Here is a 20,303-nt window from a genome sequence, read left to right on the forward strand (position 1 = left end):
GTTAGAGAAAACTGATATGCTAAGTGGTTGGTATTGTCTCTGTCACCTTCAGTTTCTTGCAGAGTATTTGGAATTACAACCATTCCCAAATGCAAACGAAGTTTTTGTGAGAAATTGCATGGGATCTTGAAATTCCGTAACACCCTAAGACTATAGAGGAAATAGGCATCTGGAATTACTGTCCAAGCCACAGGGCCCCAGCTCATCCGTCAAAATAAGCAAATCATGAAGCTTCATGGTACCAACTAGAACATGCACCCGGGGTTTTGTATCTCAAACCATGAACAAATGAAGTTCTAGCATTGTCCCATTTGCAAAGCAAAGTCTCTTTGGTGCAAATTTTTCTTAGTTTAGTGTTGATTTACCTTGGTAACATTATTTATGAATCACTACTCACCCTTTATCTAGAAATGATTAATAAGATGCATATTACAGTGACAATTGTAAGTGACTTGCTGCAAACTCCCCGAAAAATGGAATTGGTCTGTGTGTAATGTGTGTTTCCTGCCAACTGGAAGTATAAAGCATTAATGCCCCATTTCCTAATTCACCATCCTCTTGTTGTTTGCTAGAACATATGATTTGAGCAGAAATTTTTTATTGATATTCCTTTCTTATGCTTTCAATCTGGCTTTAATCGGTTTGGTGATTTTTTGCATTAAAAAACTTGCATTTAGAGTATAATATCATGTAAGATGTAGGATTATGAATCTATATATATCTAAAAACTAAGACGTATCATTTAATGTAGGATTATGAAGTATTTAGAGTGGAAGATCTTGCTATTAGGTTTTATGGTGAGGTTGTATTTGTCCTAGAGGTATTATTATATTTTCCCAATTTATTGTGAATTCAAGTTTTGGATATAACTTTAAGTGTTGTAATCTTTATTTTATTATAGTAGATTGATCGGATTTGCCCCGTGGTTTTTCCCTCTACACTAGAGGGTTTTCCACGTAATTTCTTGGTGTTCTTATTGGTTGATTTTTTTATCGCTTCCATAGATTTCTATTTCTTTGTTGCTTGGGTTGTATTTTATTTAATTCACAAATAGACGAGGATTTATCCCAACAATATTAAGTAAAAAAAACAAAGAAACAGAAGCAGAAAATTTGAATTAGGGTTTTTTGGATTAGTGTCTAAACCTCCTTCCATTCCCTGCTGCTGCTTAGTAGCCTATTGCCTTAACTAATGCCTTCGCTGAGTTCTTGTCATTTTGAAAAAATTTGGGTTGTATCCATATTTTAAATGACGTTTATGAGGAGGCTTAAGGCCACCATCTTCCTAGTGTAGAAACTTAAGGTTTGAAGGTTCAGTGCCTTTTACGACCCAAGAGATTTAATATTAATATTTGCTTTCACAATAGGCCATCTTTTTCTATATAGATGACACTACTGGAGGAAATTGAACAAAAGAAATAACATAAATACACCTTTTCGTTCAAAGCATCAATGCATATCTTCAAATCTGTTTTCCACAATTAGTTGCTTTTTACTCCCATGTCAAACATTACACTTCATCTTACTGTTTGTGCTTCTGCGACGACAGTCCTGCAAGTAGGAATTTTCTGCTGTCAGAGCTGAACCACAATTTATTTTGAATGTATTTACAAGAGGGTTTCTGCCACTTCATGGGTTGCTTTGTATAAGTGCTTGCTTTCGTTCTTCTATTGAGCGAGACAAATTCTCAAATGTACTGCAGTACCTTGGCAGGGAGTTTCAGAAGAGATAGTGTTGGAAAAACTAGTTTTGTATCTCATACAAAATACGCAGCAGAAGCAACAAACACGGATCTACTTCATTCATGAGAGATAACAGGTAACCTTGAATTTTAGAACAAAGAATAAAAAGCGTACCTTGATGCAGTAAAATTCAAAAACAAGACTTGAGAATACCTATAATCAACATCTCAATTCCACATGGTGCCCGAGAAGAGTGGTCTCTCAATCAGTCTTTATGCACGTTGATTCTCAAAGAAAGTTCTTCTTCTTCTCATTGTAGAGAAAAACTGTTTTTTTTTTCATCATACGTACATTCTAACTACCTTGGTAGTTACTTTATTTAATAACTGTTATAAAATAAAAATTGATTATCTAATTGGGTTAGCTTTTTGGGCCTGCCCAATTAGGCTTTAGTTTGTGGCTTAAGATGGAACCAAAGGCAACAAATAAGACTCTAGCTCCAATAGGTCTTAGGCTTATTTGTCAACTCTTGATAAGTCCAAAGTTACTATTAATTATATTTAATACCACTATATAAATAAAATTGCACTCTAGGCCTTATTAATAAATTATATCCCAAGACTCTAATGATATCATTTGACCCCTTCATGAAATATCCATAATGAACAAAGTCATAATGAACTGTTACTTTGTAAACAACTTAGATGAATTGTTGAAAGTACTGTCCAAAAAAGGGGCGAAGAAGATAAGCAGAATGTAAATTCACAAGTAGATCAAAGTACACCTGTAGCTGAAGTCCGCAGATCTTCCAAGAACATTAGACCTCCACAGCGTTATTCACCCGCTCTAAATTATTTCTTGTTGACTGATGGTAATGAGCCAGAGTGTTATGATGAAGCCTTGCAAGATGAGAATTCAAGCAAGTGGGAGTTAGCCATGAAGGATTAAATGGATTCCTTGTTGGGGAATCAAACATAGGAACTAACTGAATTTCCAGTAGGAAAGAAGGCTTTGCATAACAAGTGGGTATACAGAATAAAGAATGAGCATGATGATAGCAAGTGTTACAAGGCCAGATTAGTTGTTAAAGGGTTCCAGCAGAAGGAGGGCATTGACTACACAGAGATATTTTTTCCAGTTGTGAAGATGTCAACAATTAGACTGGTACTGGGAATGGTGACTGCAGATAATTTACATCTTGAGCAGTTAGATGTGAAGACGGCATTCCTTCATGGTGACTTGGAGGAAAACTTTTACATAATTTAGCCAGAAGGGTTCATTGTTCAGGGACAAGAGAATCTAGTCTACAAACTGAGAAAGAACTTGTATGGCCTAAAACAAGCTCCTAGACAGTGGTACAAGAAATTTGACAGTTTTATGTCTAGAATTGGGTTCAAGAGATGTAAAGTTGATTACTGTTGCTATGTTAAGTCTTTTGACAATTCTTACATTATATTACTATTGTATGTGGATGATATGCTTATTGCAGGGTCTAATATTGAGGAGATTAATAATCTAAAGAAGCAATTGTCCAAACAGTTTGCAATGAAGGATTTGGGAGCTGTAAAGCAAATCCTTAGTATGAGAATCATTAGAGACAAGACTAATGGTACATTGAAGCTTTCACAATCAGAGTATGTGAAGAAAGTTCTCAGCAGGTTCAATATGAATGAAGCTAAACCAATGAGCACACCCTTGGGTAGTCATTTCAAACTAAGCAAAGAACAATCACCGAAGACAAAAGAAGAAATAGACCATATGAGCAAGGTGCCCTATGCCTCAGCTATTGGTAGCTTGATGTATGCTATGGTGTGTACAAGGCCAGACATTGCACATGCAGTGGGAGTTGTAAGCAGATTCATGAGTAGGCCTAGAAAGCAGCATTGGGAGGCAGTCAAGTAGATTCTGAGATATCTAAAGGGTTCATCAGATACATTTCTTTGCTTCATAGGTGCAAGTTTGAAACTGTAGGGTTATGTAAATGCTGATTTTGTTGGTGATATTGATAGTAGAAAGAGTACTACTGGGTTTTTTTTTACTTTGGTTGGTACAACTATATCATGGGCTTCAAATTTACAAAAGATTGTTACTTTGTCTACTACAAAAGTTGAGTATGTTGCAGCAACTAAAGTTGGAAAGGAGGTGATTTGGCTACATGATTTCTTAGATGAATTGGGTAAGAAGCAGGAGATGAGCATTCTACACAGTGACAGTCAGAGTGCAATCTTTCTTGCCAAAAATTTCGGCTTTTCATTCAAAGTCGAAGCATATACAGATAAAATACCACTTTATTTGTTGCCTTGTTGAAGATAAGCTGGTAATACTAGAGAAGATTTATGGATCTAAGAACCCGGCAAACATGTTGACTAAGGGTGTCACTATTGAGAAGCTGAAGCTGTGTGCAGCTTCAGTTGGTCTTCTAGCTTGAGGACAAGAGGATGAGTTGCAGGGATGAAGGATTGTGTTTTGGAGGATTGCGGTTGATGTTGGTGATTGAACTAGTCTCCAAGTGGGAGATTTGTTGGGTTTTGTGGAGCCTAGTTTTTTTTATCCGGTTTGACGACCCGACTTGACCCGAATAATGTTGCCCTCAGGAAAAAAAATTTGGCCCGTTTTGTGTAGAAAACGCAATTTTGTGATTAGGGTTTTTTGTTGTGTTGTCGTCGCGTTTTTGAATGAGAGACTGAAAACACTGTAGCCGCACTTTGTATTTTTTTTTTCCCCTGATAATAGTGAAATCCCTACAACTCCGTGGACGTAGGCAAATTGCCGAACCACGTAAATATTGTCTTGTGTGTGTGTGATTGTTTTTCTTTGTCATGTGTTTTCTCTATTTTTTGTTTCTCACAAGTTGGGAATTCGAGTTAATTCCCTACATTCATAATCAGGTTCACTATCATCTCAGGTTAAGAATCTATGAAATTAGAAGTCGTGAGATTAATCATTCAGATGACAGTTGTTAATTGAATAATTAATTTCACAGCGGTCCAGTTCAATATGTCTTAACACTTAAGATATATCAACACATCAACTAGAAGTTTCCACTTCCATGATCAAGACAAACCATCTTAGTTGATGTGTTATAGTCTTCGCAGATGAAATGCTCAATTTCATCACCGACTACAAACTATGTTTTAAGTTTACAAGGAACTTGTGATTAATATCTTCTGTAACTAAATCACATAAATCACATACAATGCATCTCAAGGATTATGATAATGTCTCATTAGTTCATTTACAAATAGTCTCATATAATTAAACAATTTAATTATTTATGATATGCCAATAAATTGGATTTCAGGGCATAAATTGTATAAGTGCTTGCTTTTGTTCTTCTATTGACTGAGACAAATTCTCAAATGTACTGCAGTACCTTGGTAGGGAGTTCCAAAAGAGATAGATCCAATAGTTTAGACTAAGAAAGATTCCTTAATGTCTAAATATGGTCAAGATTCCTTAGGGAGTTGCAAATAGTGAGAATTCCTCTTACAGTCACTCTGCCATTTAGTTTTTCAGCAGGAGGAGCAACTTTGAATTTCACCAAATCAGCACTTGAGGTCACATTGATTTCACCCATTTGAAAACCCCAGTTAGAGAAAAACCCTGCAGTTCTAGCAAAATCACATTTCTTAAAAAGCTGCAAGCTTGTTTCTTCATACGTACTATGTAAACAATGTACATCCTCTTAACTCCATAAACTCCTCCTTATTCTGTATTGGCAGTACTTCCATTGACAATTCTCAAAAGCATAATCTTAATTTTTTCTTCCATAAATCTTTAATAGCCAGTCCCCCATTTTTCTTAGGCTGGCAAATCAAATCCCATGTTTAGGGGTGTCCAGACCCAACCCACACCCGCCGGACCGACCAAACCGCCGATCTTCACCCGATTTCAGCCCGAACCAACGCTCCTGTGGGTCAGTTACAGGTTTCTGGGCCCAAGACCCGACGCCGGCAAGTCAAGTGGCAGGTTTACTTCTCCAAAACCCGAGCCACTTGACCCGACCGATGTTATATACAAATCTGACCAACTCCAGCAAGATCAAGCTTAGATTTAAGGAGATCTGGCGAGAACTCGACAGTATTTGGTAAGATCGAGCTTAGATTCGAGGAGATCTGGTGATATCAAGCTTAGATTCGAGGAGATCCAGCCAAATCCCAACAATTTTCAACGAAAAAAATGCAAAATCCGGCGAATATTTCCAAAATCCGACAAACTTTTCCAGATTCCGGTGAGTTTTCCCAGATTTCGGCGACGCTTTTTTTTTCAAATTTCGATGCTTTCTTAATTCCGGCGACCCACCCGGCCCGACCAATGCTCATCCTCACCCAAAACCGACTCGACCGATTTTTCTAGCGGTCGGTTTCAGGTTCCTTCGCCCTCCACCCGACGTCGGCGGGTCGAGTCCAGATTGGGTCCAAAACCGACCCAGCCCGACCCGTGGACAGCCCTACCCATGTTTTCCAAGCAACATACCTGCCATTTGCTGCATCAATTTTCTATTGAAAATTTCTGACAGCAGCACCCCTTTTTTTCCACACAACTACCGAGGCAAATTGAAAGACGCCAATGTATGTGGGGATGGATTGTGTCACACAGCTGCTGTATCATAATATTAATTCATTTTATATGAATTCTCATGCTATCTCTAGTGCTACAGATGAAGCCATGTTTGCAAGCATGGAAAACTTCAGTTGTTTCACAACTGGCAACTAAAATTCATAATGATGTGTATACTATTTCTTTTGGTAATTAGAAACTGTTTGTATGGGCTAGTCAAAGTTTTTTTCAGAGTACTGATAAGTGATAACTAAGTGATTGTCTTGTATAACTGAGAATCTCTACCAAATCAGTGGATTCTACATTTTGTTCCAATCCATCATGATTCATGTTTAACTTCATCTAATATTGAAAGGCACATTGATACCTACTTAAATGATATGGCTATATTTTGTAATATACTTGAACTGCTGCAGTTCACAATCATTTTAGATATCTAGTGACTAGTGTACATATCATTCATTACAAGTCACTGGGAAAGGGACCAATACTCACAAGATTTTTTAATAATACCATCATTTACATTGTGGCATAATGCTGATAAAAAGATAGACCAAAAAAGTGTAGGATCTTTTTTTTTTCTTTTTTTCTCTTTCAAAACAAAAACAAAATTCTCTCTGTTTGGTACATGAGTTTAAACACATATTTTTAGTTTTTAAATAACATTACACGTATTTTTACACACTTTTTCACTCATACGTATTTCCAAAAAAATTGAAAACTGTTATTTAAACACAGTGCTAAACGGGCCCTAATAGATTTGACACCAGTTAACATAATCTGATATAGTTAGAAGGTTCAGAATATTCAAGCTTTATGATCAAGTTGAACATCAATAAATTGCAGGGAAGGAGAGAGAGGACAGCTACATAGAAAGAAAGATTTTTTTTTGTATGAATAATCCTCTTTTGCGAATTTCTAAAACTTGTTCCATGGGTAAGCAAAAATGCCTGTACGCTAGACCTTGTCTTTAAATCCAATCCAAACGACTTAAAGAATATAAAAAAGGCCAAAACAGCCACCTACTGGACTCCCAATTAGATAATATGCTGATTCCTTTAGTGGTATGAAGGATGAATCATGACTTCTACATTGGCCTGATATGCTGATTTATTTTGAAGAAAAATATTCACAATGAGGATATGAGAATGTTAAGATGGATAAGCAGGAATACACGGAAAGATAGGATTCGATTCAATATATTGGTAGCCCTTATTGATAAAAAGATGAGGCTTCGCTTGAGATGGTTTGGTCATGTTTAGAGGAGAGCGAGTAATGATTTGGTAAGTAAGAGTGAGTTGATCCAGTTGAGGGAATGAAAAAAGGCAGAGGAAGGCCAAAAATAACATTAGTAGAAGTAATAAAAAAAGACATGTCAATTAGGAAAGTAACAAAGAGCATGACTTCAAATAGAATAAAATGGAGGAAAAGAATTCATGTGGCCAATCCAATCTAATCTGTTTAGGATTCATAGCCAACTCCAAATTTTTGGGACTAAGGCTTTGTTGTTGTTGTGTATTTACAAAATAATGGCTAGACCATAACTATCAACTAGACAAGTCTCAGAAAGAAGATTACTTCGAGTGAACTTGTTTGAAGCTTTCAACAGTGTTTGTTGACTTTTATTGCGAGGAAATATTCTAGATTGAAGACTGAATTAATGCTAACCTAATTATATAGCGTGATTGATAAAAAGTAATAGTCTAACTTCTCAAAAATACCAACTCATGCTCTCATAGACATCAACTCAAATACACTACATGAGAGAAATATGAGGAAGTTACTTGAATGTACAGCATATAGGCTGTCCAATAACAGTAGCCTCAATTGAAGTTCATTGTAAGAAAATCATTATAACTGAAACCATATAATGCAAATCTGATAAGGACTAGAGCCCCTTGTATATGAAATAAAAGAAAAGATCTTGGCTATACTGTCATTATGAAACAAGATGGAAGGATTTGTCACTCAATTACATTTTCAAATTATGATAACTGAAACCAAATATGAATTCAATACAACATACCAGAATTTTTTCTTAAGAAAAAAAAAAAAAATCCAATACATAGTCAGACTGACAGAAATGCTTATGAACTTCAAATAGCAGTAGCCTGATTTGAAATTCACCCTATGGAAATCTTCCCTGTTTAGTAACCAGTCAAAGTATAAACAAATTATGCATGAGTGTCATCTTCTGCAGACATGTCAATTGTCATAACCTGCATAGATGTGAAAACTTGACTTAATATGGTACTATAAAAGAAAAATAAAAAGTTCACTCATTAATAATCAGTGTAATTGGAGTTTGTTCATGCCTGTTCTAGAAGTCATGGCTTTGAAGTATATAAAAACATGCTAGAGAAGGAGTTGCTATGCAGTTCGTAGTTTTAATGTGTAAAAAATTATTTGGCAAAATTTTCTTGCATTAGCCCGCACAAGGTGGATATAAAAATAGCAAAAACCTCAGACACTTACATATAGGATGCCAAACTAGGACTGAACCATGCATCTAACTTAGCAAAATCCTTAGAGCAGTGAAGCTTGAGAATGTATTTCTTTTCTAGATCATATTCGCAACTTGCCTAATAAGGTTTTACCAGTTATTAAGCTTGTGGTAATAGATGATTGATAAATTACTGATTCTCACAAAAGTTAAGCAGTTAGGAAATGGTGACTTTAATTATGTAACCATAATTATAACAATGATGATAATGTAGAGGCTTAGAAAATTGGCAGTGAGCTCATGCAAGGGATTCAGCAAAAAAAAGAACTCATGCAGGGGAATCTAAGGTTAATTTTCAGGGACATAGAAAGTATAAAATGATTGGGACTGGTTATGCATAAACAGAAAAATAAGTGGACTTATTTGCTAGCCACAAAACCAGCTGAACAGCTAGAAAGGAAAATAAATAATAAATAAATAAAAATGATTAGACATGTAACAAGAAGGATTTTTGAGATGATCATTACCACAGAAAAGCTCTTAAATGCATTTAGGCTCAGTGTCGTTACAGCTACTCAAGGATCTCGACACCATTCAACCCGTAGTGACTTGGTGACTCCCCAGTTTGTGCAATTGTTTGGTTAAACTCTTCCACATCTTGCTCGTATACCAAACCAACCCCACAATGCATCACTTCCCTTATTGAGCCATAGTTCTCAAATACAACCTCAATCAGACTGCATTGATCAGCATTTGGAACAGCAGCAAACCAATCATCACGACACAAATACAATAGACAATTGTAGTGAGCGATCTGCCGCGAGGCTGTTATTCTAAAGAAAGTTTTAGAGGCATATTGACCGTGTGGTATGTCACCAAGGGCTTTCACACGAACTCCAAGACCAAATCTTTCCTCAATTAAATAGATATGAGCAGAGAGAATGAATCCCATCCATTTACTATTACACCAATTTGGACGCAGCGCTATTCTTATTGAATCCCCCCGAAATGTATAAGTTATCCACTCCGGAATTCCATATCCGGGAATAATTGTCTGAAATTCAGTTTTTCCACGAAGGAGTCCCTGTACCCAAAAAAAAAAATGAAAATAAAAAAGATACACCATTTAACAATTTGAGTAGTACTGTATATGAAGCGGGTTGTTTAAGAACAGCTTGAGATGGGTCTGGAAAAATGCTTGTTATGTTCGTTTGTTTAGCAAACAAGTCAAGTTCAAATCCTAGTTTAGACTTAACTATTGAATGAGTCAAGCTCAAACATACTAATGTGTACTTGAAATTGGATTATATAAATTTTTAAATAAGTCCATATGATATTAAATGATAATATAAACTGTATACTAGTAGTAAAAATTCATATATTTTTAAAGGAAATGTTAAGCTCGCTAAGGATTATTTATTGTGGGTTCACTTAATAAAAAATTTGTATAAATTAATAAAGCGGCTGAAAATATGACCAAAGTAACAAGTGAAACCAAAAAAAAAAAAAAAAGTTAGCTTTACTGACTCTACCACTTATAAAATTAGTCAAAAATCTAACATAAAGTACAATGATGTGATATAAAGTAATTTCTTATCAAGCACTTTACAGTGCCCGTTAATACAACCCTATTTTTAAAGGTATAAAAAATTTTAGTCGTGATTTTACTATACATAGGAAAAGAATAAGTTAATCATCAAGTAACTCATTAACAAGTTCAAGCTTATTCAACAAAAAAATAAGTCAAGCTTGAACATATATTGTTCAGTGATGTACTCGAAATCGGCTTGTATTTGAAATATAATTACATGAAAAAGCTTTACCTTTTAATACTTGATTCATTTGAAAGAGAGAGAAAACTGAGTACCTGTAGGTAACGGTTCAATATTGTAAATGCTGCTTTACGGCTGAGCTCATCATAAGAAGGTTCTGACGATTGAGGTTCTCGGCAAAACTTCCAGGGTATATTCCGCACAAATTGTTCTTTCAATCGATCTTTCCAGACATCATTGGCTGAGGGAAGTTTCCAAATGGAAGTTCCAATCAACTCAAGTTCCTTCAAACACTCTATTTTCCAAATGCTCTCTGGCAGGTCGTAAAGACGGAAGCATCCCGTGAGGACGAGTTTTTCAAGAGAGGCCAAACCATTCATATTACTTGGAAGACAATTGAGATCGCTGTCTTTTAGATTTAATAAAGTAAGGGCAGTCAAACAATCGATTGATGAGGGTAGTGTTTTGATTCTAGTCCCACCCAAATAAAGTTCTGATAGGCTTTTCAAAATTCCATTAAATTCTGGAATTTCCCTGAGTTGGTAACACCCAAAAAGATTAAGAATTTGAAGGGACTCCATTTCAGTAGATATGCTGGGAAGATTGGTAAGAGATTTACAGTGTTCCAGATCTAAGTCAACAAGCCTCTTGAGTTGTCCAATAGATGGGTGGATGTCAACCAAATTAGTGCAACAACTAAGAATTAGTCTCTCTAGCCTTGGAAACCCATTGAAGTCAGGTGTATGAACAAGCCTCGCTGAATAACTGAGATCCATGCATTTTAACTTGTCTAAATACTGTTCAACCCCAAAGAAAAAAAAAATGTATTAAGCATATAATTTACTTTGATAAGATAAATAAATTTTTTAAATTAAGGAAAATTATTGAAGCCATTCCTCAATAAAAGCAGTAAGTCTTGAGAAGTGCCAAGGTGGTAAATTGTTATTGGTAGGTAAAAAGTGATGTAAATAGTAAGCTCATACGAAAACTAGTAAAAACTTGTCAACTTAATTGTTGTGAAATTCATTATGTCTATTGCACTACTTATGAAAAAATAATAAATAATAAAAAGACAGTTAAAAGAAGAAAATTACCTTCACTCCTTCCCAAAGATATTTAATTTCGCTAAACTGTAAATTAAGTTCAACAAGCTCTTTTGGTTGGAAACTGGACGGCAAAACTTTTGAAGAATAGCCAAACCAGTCAAGAAATCTTAGGTCATTTGGAAGATGATTGAGGCCATTCAATATAGACATATTGTCAACTATAAGCAATCTAAGATTACCCATCTTTGAAAAAGCTTCAGGAACGACTTCAATGTTCCAGTGTGGTACTTCCCATTCATAAAAGGGGGGTTCAAAGGTCCAATCTCCTCTGTCCCATTGGTAACGGTTTATGACTATGGCTTGAATTGCTTCTGTTGCCTAAGAATAAAAGGCATACAATCAGTAAATTATTTGCAAAACAAAAGATAAGAATACTAGAATTATTCAAGTTTATACTATGCTTAAGGAGATGAAAATATCTACACCATCAATTTTCAAGATACTGAATTTAGGTATACATCAAATTTTACAACTTGCTGATTTGTGTGACACAAGTGATAGACATTTTCTACTTAGTACATGAACCTATTACTTTTAATCAATCACTCAAAGTCAAACAAGTGAAAATGTTGTGAAATTTGATAGAAAAATGGGTGTATCCCTAGTATTGTTGTTTCCAAGTGTAAAAGAGTATTGCTTGGTACACAAGATTTTCAAAACATTGCTTGCCAATAGTCTAGTTAGGCATTCTCTTAATGTCTTCGATTGTGCTGTTCGGATGGAGGATGTTCTATCCATTTTTTATTACATGCTTCAGGCTGATATAGCCATTTCTTCTTAATAAAATTTTCAAGTTTCTCTTCAAAAAAAAAAAAAAAAAAAGAGAGAGAAAGAGGGAGAGAGAGAGAAACCCTAACAAGGGAAAAAAAGTACAAAATTATTTTAAAGTGATTAAAAAAATATAATAAAAAAAAAGCCCATGAACGAAGTTTCAATTAAAAAAAATGTAGCCTTTTGTTTTGGGTAGTAATCAAGAGATGAATGATTGGCTGATTAAATCAAGAAAGATGACTTCAAATTTATGAATAATGACACAATTACATTGTGTTTTAAAAATATAAGAAATGTTCCAGCGACAATATATTAGCATGTTAAATGAAATTTGGTACTCTATATTCCATTAATTAAGTACTTAGGTAACCACTTATCTATTGGATCTTTTCTTTTTTTTCTTTTTCTTTTTGAAAACTAATTTATTGACGGAAAGTATGATATTGTACCTAATCAATCTTGCTGACTAAAATAAAATACTAACTTTACCTCAAAATAAAATAAAATTTTATCTTTGCCACTATTCTTACCGTATTTTTAGTCAATACATGAAACAAATCCTCAAGAAGCCACAATCTGCTACGCTTTCCAGGCTCTCCACGTGATTCTTGACGGACAATTTCTTTACCCATTTCTTGTAGTAAATCATGCATACATAATTTATTGTTTTCTATGGTTATGAGAGATTTATGCATGAGAATACTCATACCAATTCTTGCATCATGACCACAATTTTCTAATATCTCTACTACTCGATCTTTTGTCTTCCCTCTAAAGAAACATGCAATATCCAAGAATATTTCCTTCCACATTTCCTCTAGTCCATCGTAGCTGACTTTAAGCGTATCAAATATTTCTCTTTTAGGATTTTTTTTAACACTTGCCAATGCACTTTTCCATTCATCCATTGTCCTTCCAAACAAAAAGGAACCCAAAGTAACAAGAGCTAATGGAAGACCATTAGCAATGTATATAAATTCTTGGGAGAGTTGCATATATCCTTCTTTGGGTTGCTCTTTTTTGAAGGCTTTCAAACAAAAAAGTTTTAGAGCAACATCACTATTTAATGCATCAAGCTTATATATTTTATGCACTCCATGTTGGACCAACAAATGTTCATCTCTAGTTGTTATGATGATCCAACTCCCCAATCCAAACCAGCCATACTCTCCAGACAATTTTTCTAATTGGTCAAGTTGGTTGACATCATCTAGAACAAGTAGGATTTTTTTATGACGTAGCCTATTCTTGATCATGTCAACTCCTTGATATACATTCCTTATATCTATATTTCTTTCCTCTAAAATGTCTACAAGAAGTTGTTGTTGTAATCGACACAACCCATATTTTTCAGAATCTTCTCTAACATTTGCAATAAAACTTGAACCTTCAAAACTATTACCAAACTTATCATAAACAACTCTAGCAAGAGTTGTCTTTCCCAGCCCCCCCATACCACAAATCCCTGTCATGCAAACATTATTCCCAAGATCTAAATTTGAAGTGATGAATTCTTCCACTGAAGAATCTATTCCTACCAAGTCGTTGGTAAAGCTTGAGAAACTAGAGCTCGATTTTTGTAATATCACTTGTACAATATGTTGGATAAATTCTGACTCATGCCTGCAAAAAAGATAAAACAATAATTACGTGATGGTCCAAATCAGTAATAAATACCCATGGGAAGAATAAAAATATTAGGCAAAAATACTCCTTTTTAAAAAAAAAAAGTTTGATAGTTACAACGAGAAAGGGGAATTCCAACCCTAGATATCATCGACACACTAGAAAATGCCAACCGATTAAGTTACAAAGTTTTTGGCAAACACCTGAATTTTTTTACTCAAGCTATATTGATATAATATCCCATATATGAAAGGTAAATTATATCAGTTACATATTTCAAATAGAGATATTTAGGGCTATAGTTTTTGTTATATTTTGTTGAAATAGATCCATCAAATTTTGTTAATCAATCAATCAATCAATATGTATATATAAAAGCAGAGATCTCATACTAGCAGAACCTTATGCTCTCCCACATGAGGTCTCTACTAGCATGAGGTTCTGCCATGTGACGCTTTATTTGACAAGAAATTTTTTTACATAAATTCTTTACTCAAGTGCCATATTAGAGATAAAAAATAATTAAAATTTAAAAGATAAGAACTCTTTATTTTCTTAGATTCGTTGTATTAGGATATTTCTCAAGTGCCACATTAGAAATAAAGACTAATTAAAATTTAAAAGATAAGATCTCTTTATTTTCTTGGGTTCATTGTTTCAAGACTTTCCACTCTCTCACAAAGCACAAAACTTTTCGTATTTCTACTCACCATTTTCAACTCACGCACTTGTTCTACTTTATATACATCTATCCATAGCCTTTTATCTTCATGCCATAGGTTAGGTGGTTTTTTATTCTATTTTAGCCTTCATAATTTATTGGTTTCTTTGTAATTTTGGACTACTATTTAGTGTGGTATTGGTATGAGCCTTGACTAACAAAGTAAAAGACAATGATTATTTTGGAGTTTTCTTTGTTGTGAATCAAGATTATCTCAACTTTAGTTGCAACCTCAAGTTTAGTTGCAGCTATTCAAGAATAATGTGCAAATGGTGTACAAACTACAGTCATATTGTTAGTTCTCTCCATCAAAGCTACAATTAAGAAGCTCTTCGCATAATTTTTATGTTCTTTCCCATGTATATTTCACGTATAATACTTATCCACCTGTATCTTTTTCTATTACTTTTCTTAGTGTTGTTAATTATAGTTGTTGGAATTTGTAAGGATTAGTTTCAAATTATTTAATTTGTTGTTATGGTTTTGATATACGATGGTAAGTTAATTAGTGTGCTCTACTTCTCTATATAAAGATAAAGCTCATGTATTAAATTAATAATACAAGATCAGTTCTCCCAATTTTAGCTTATACTTTTCTTGAATTTTAGCATTTTGTTTGTTGTTTGTTTTTTTAAAGGATATAAAGGCCCTATTAGAGGCAATTAAATATAGATAAATGAAAGTATTTCCAGCCAATTTTTCTTTGTTTGGTTATGTTCTCCTTATGTTGGTACACAAATAATTTTGTTTCATTTAGATTAGGAAAAAAGTTTTTGAGATTGGGGTCTTAGGATTTGGTGTTGAGAATGAAGGGGTTGAAGAAGTGTTCAGTTTTAGAACTAAACTCTACTTTTTATCTAGATGTTATTTTATTATTTTAAATGTAAAATTTATAATATGGTATAGACTCCTAGAAATTTCTAATAACTATAAAATTCCAATCTCATATATATAGATTAGCCAAAAAAAAAAAAAAACTCAGTCAATAGTCGGAAACTACTTCTAGGATAAGGAAAAATTATAAAATATAAATTAAGAAAATTAAGCATCAAAGCATTCAGTAATATTATGAGAAACATCATAAATACGATATATTAAAATAAGTATTATACATGAGTCTTAAGAAATTTCAAATGAAATTACCAAACATCCACGTATAGTGTGGGACATTAACTTTTTTTTTTTTTTTAGAATACTAAGTATTTTTTTTTTTTAACAAACATACACACGGGGAGAGGGGAGAAGGTTTTTTAAAGAAACTTACAGTAGTGTATATCCTAAAAGGCCTAACTCTTGGATACACAGCACAAGCTTTAAACATCTTTAACTCACACTCATTTTCCAATGTGAGATTAACCCACTATTTACTTACAATTGTCATTCTTGCCATGACATGTTCCCCATTGTAGAATGATTTTTAAAAAAATACATACATAATTAAAAGCAACAAAAGAGGGAGAAAAGCGGGGAATGCTAGTAGCCACAAAGATTCCAGGATGGAAGAGCAAGTGCCATCAACCAATTACTTGATTGACAAAAAATGATTTTTTTTTTTTTTTTTTTTTTATAAAGTGAGTTTCATTTTGTGCTTGATTGTTGAGAGAAACTTTGTTGGAATATTTAAGTTGAACACGCTAAATACAATTATAAAAGTTAAGCCTTTGTGCCAACACAAATATAAGCCTTTACCAGCTATTTAGCATATATATATATATATATATATCTATATGTGTGTGTGTGTGTGTGTGTGTGTGTGTGTGTGTGTGTGTGTGTGTTGGGTGGGGGGGGGGGGGGGGGGGAACGAGGATGCAGAGGGTTGATAAAGCTCATATAGGGGAGTAAACCTCGAACACTGTAGTTGGGTTATCCACGGAAGTTAGCCATGTAATTTGTACTTAGACTGAGCAACCATAATTGGCGAAGATGCCGAGGACACATGCCTAACCTCAAAAGGTCAAGGGACGGAGTCAAAGGGAGCATGTCTAAGTCCGAGAGGAGAGAAGGGTAATTTGGAGTTAAGCATGGAATAGAAGAAAAAGGAAGGACAGAGTGGCCATCCCCTCCGCATTAAATACCGTGCAACCACTTAGCTGGCCGCATTAATGGAGAAATGACCTTGAATAGTGTTTTCACAGCTAATACTTTGATGTAAAAACCTTCTAGCAAGGTCTAATGGGACAAGTATCAGGGAAGTATGATCATGACCTTCCAAGTGTAAGATCTAGGTGCATCTTTGCTAAGATATATAAAGCTAAGAAGCCTCCAGATAAAAGGAGAGAGAGAGAGAGAGAGAGAGAGAGAGGACATCAAACTGTAACAACCTCCTCGGACCAAACCCGAGGATTAATGCTTAGCTTTTTCAAAGCTATTCTCATTTGAATACTATACATACATCTCTGAATATCACTTTTTATTGGAACGGGTACTTAAAGGTTGGCCTTACATCCCATCTCTAAAAATTAATTGTGTGAGCGCATAGTAACTAGTGTACAACATTTTCATTTTTGTTGAATCCATTCCTCTGCCCGCCACAAAATATATAAAAGCTTTTACCTCTCGAGTTGAGGCCCAAATTAATATACATGATTTATCACTGAAAAAAAAAAAAAAAAAAAAAAAAAAAAAAAGGGCTTCAAAATATATATACCTTTTTTTTTCGTAGTGTCATTTTTGAATTTCTATTTTGGTGGACTAATATCAATTATAAAAACCTACAAGCTCTATTTCTTCAAAATTATGTAAGCATTTTTTTCACTGAACAAAATTATGTAAAAATTTGATTTGTGAATAAGATGATTAAAATGCACTTTTAGCCTTTTAAGGATTCATTGGAACTCAAAACAATGATTGAGCCAAAATTGAATGGAGGGAGAGGAGAGTGGAATAGAGGGGAAGGTGATTAGAATATACTAAAATTTAGTTCATTGTAGTTATCTTCTGCTCTACTCTCACTTTTTCTCCCTCCATCCAAACATATGGTAAATCTTTCTAAAAACAATTTACATGCCCACTATGAACTTAATCCAATATATAATTTGGCTGAAGGTAATTTTGGACCCTTAAAGCATCATATTGAGTTATGAGTTATAAAAAGTGTTATAAATGTCTCCAAAATTGAACTTCAATTGACTTATCTTCTAAATGGACAAGCTAGGGAAATTGTTGAATGGTTGTCCATAAAATTAAAACATTGTGTGACTTTAATAATTGATTACCTCTTCATCATATAATTAATTTTTTAGTCGACCATTTTTATAGGTAGACTTTGACCTGAAAACTCCATGGGTAAACTTCTTCTTTTTTTTTTTTGAGAAACAAACACACTCATACAAGGAAGAGGGAAAGGAGCTCTGTGGGTAAATTTATCTTGCCAAAAGAAGTGAAAAAAAAAAAAAAAATGTAATGACAATCTACCCTTCGGTTTGGCCATTCACAATTTAGCAAACAAAGTTAGCTCAACTGCCTTAAATTCTTAAGTTTTGTAAGTACTAGTTGAATCAACTAGTAAATCTTTTGTCATCCTCATTCATGTTTTACAGTAGACCAATAACTTGTTTGGCCTAGCCTTGGGGTTTGAATCCAGGTTTGGGGTTGGGTTTGTTGTCACGGATATGGTTATGGGTTCAGTTCTTTAATTATTTGTTGTGATTTTGATTTTGGATTGATTTTGTTTGGTTTGGGACTCACCAATTGGATCTAAAACCGGCTTGACTGGTTTGGGTGTGATGCAATTTTTAATTTTGGTTTCCTTTGATTATTAAGAATTTTATTTAGGTCGTTCTTAATTCTCAAGGATTTGATTGGGTTGCACATATGCAACTTTTAATTTTCTACTTTGTGTTTGTTGCTATTTTTTCTTTGGTTTGTGCGTTTTTTATACTGCCAAATTGACATGGAGAGCACCTTTGGCCGTTTCCATTAATTTCACAGCGGATTCATAGTAAAATTTAGAAAGTTTTAGAAACTCCTCCAATTAATTTTACAGCATATTCATTAAATTTTTGCTGATGAGGGAATGTTGGTTCTCTTTTTCTTTTTCGAACTAGATTTTGGAGGAAGAGGAAGAAGTGAAATGAAATCGAGAGATAATTTTGTCCAGAAAATACAAACACTATTGAGTTGGACAGAATCCTAACATAGTTTCAATTTAATCCAAAATTCAGAGGCATAAATATAATAATTGAAATTTTGTGAACTAAGTTGTGAAATGACCAAACCACAAAGGGTGACTGTAATTTACGCAAAAAAATATGACGAATATAATAACAATCCTAATCATTTTAATTTTCATAGAAGATCATGTTCTTGAATCAAGATCCTTTTTAACTATTGCAAAGGAGCTTTCCTCAAGTCCTAAAAGCAATGGTCACAAACTACTTCTACTTTCTAGTAAAATACAAAAAAAAAAATTAACAAGTATATGTTGTTATATTTTAGTCATGCATGTCATGCTAAATTCTAATTGCTATTTATATACTTTATGATATATGAAAGAAGATTGTCCTTTAAATATCAAAAGAAATATATTTGTCACAAAAATTACCTGTCTTGTAAATGCCAACCAGAGAGATTGGCAACTTCTGTCAAAGCATCTCTCCATGTTTCCAACTTCTCCATGCTTTCCTTGAAACGTTTTTTGTATTCATCAAAGGTTTGTGCAAAAATTCCGGTCTGTTTTCGTACATAAGATGGATTTACATGGTAAAATACCGGTAGAATTATCAATCCTTTTTCTTTCATGCATCTAACAATATGTGCAAGTTCATCCAAGCACCACGTGGAAGATGCATAGTTTTTTGAGAGAACGATGATAGCAAATCTCGATTCTTCTATTGCTTTCAAGAGATTTAGGGAAATAGATTTTCCTTTATCAAGTTTTTCTTCATCCCTAAAAGTGAAAAGACCCTTACGTTGCAAAGCATCATATAAATGGTCTGTAAAACCATTACGAGTATCTTCACCTCTAAAACTAAGGAAGACATCGTACTTCCATCGAGGTGTTAAAGAAGAAGCTAATGCCGAATTGCCTCCTGGAGTGCTCATTAAAGCCATTGAAATATACTGATGAATCTTGAACTCCGTACAATTAAGACTGAAGAAATAAAATATATGAAGAAAATAAATTAGAGAAGAATAAAACTATTTGACGGGGTGAAGCAAAAAAGAGAATTCAAACCTTTTATAGAACTCCTCCTGCTCCACTAATGCTTGTGAAAATGAGAACTTTCATATTTGTGAAATGGAATTGTAGCAGTGACTATAAAGCTTGAAACCCTCTTGAGAGTTCCTATGTGAGAGAGAGAGAGAGAGAGAGATGAGAAGAGGGGATGGAAGAGAGTAGGCATTAAATCCTCTGTTCTTGGTCAAATTAACAATTATTATTCTAAAGCAGACTTGTACGCAAGTGGCCAGCAAGGAAACGTGTCCTAGCAAGCCGACCATAAAATTATTGAATTTTCGTGATCGTGCGTAAGCACTGATTACAAAATTATTGAATACATGTACACTGAAATATATATCGTAGGAAACCAATTGCATTGAATTTATATATAATTTTTTTGATTTAATTTTTTTTTTTTTTTTGGTCTACCATAAATTTAAAAAATAAAACACAATTACAATG

At 34.0% G+C, this 20,303-nt stretch overlaps 1 protein-coding gene across 1 annotated transcript; it reads right to left on the reverse strand.

The window, feature by feature from the left end:
* Window positions 1-8,199: 8,199 nt before the first annotated feature.
* Window positions 8,200-20,011, reverse strand: LOC126721681 (disease resistance protein RUN1). Its single transcript, XM_050424736.1, has 7 exons — window positions 19,857-20,011; window positions 19,224-19,772; window positions 12,864-13,956; window positions 11,551-11,880; window positions 10,552-11,253; window positions 9,212-9,768; window positions 8,200-8,460 (listed from the first exon to the last, which is right to left on the reverse strand). The coding sequence occupies exons 2-6, from the start codon at window positions 19,730-19,732 to the stop codon at window positions 9,256-9,258; spliced, it is 3,147 nt and encodes a 1,048-aa protein (XP_050280693.1). The 5' UTR covers window positions 19,733-19,772; window positions 19,857-20,011; the 3' UTR covers window positions 8,200-8,460; window positions 9,212-9,255.
* Window positions 20,012-20,303: the final 292 nt, after the last annotated feature.

This window comes from Quercus robur, chromosome 4, assembly GCF_932294415.1.
Source record: "Quercus robur chromosome 4, dhQueRobu3.1, whole genome shotgun sequence".
Lineage (NCBI taxonomy): Eukaryota > Viridiplantae > Streptophyta > Magnoliopsida > Fagales > Fagaceae > Quercus > Quercus robur.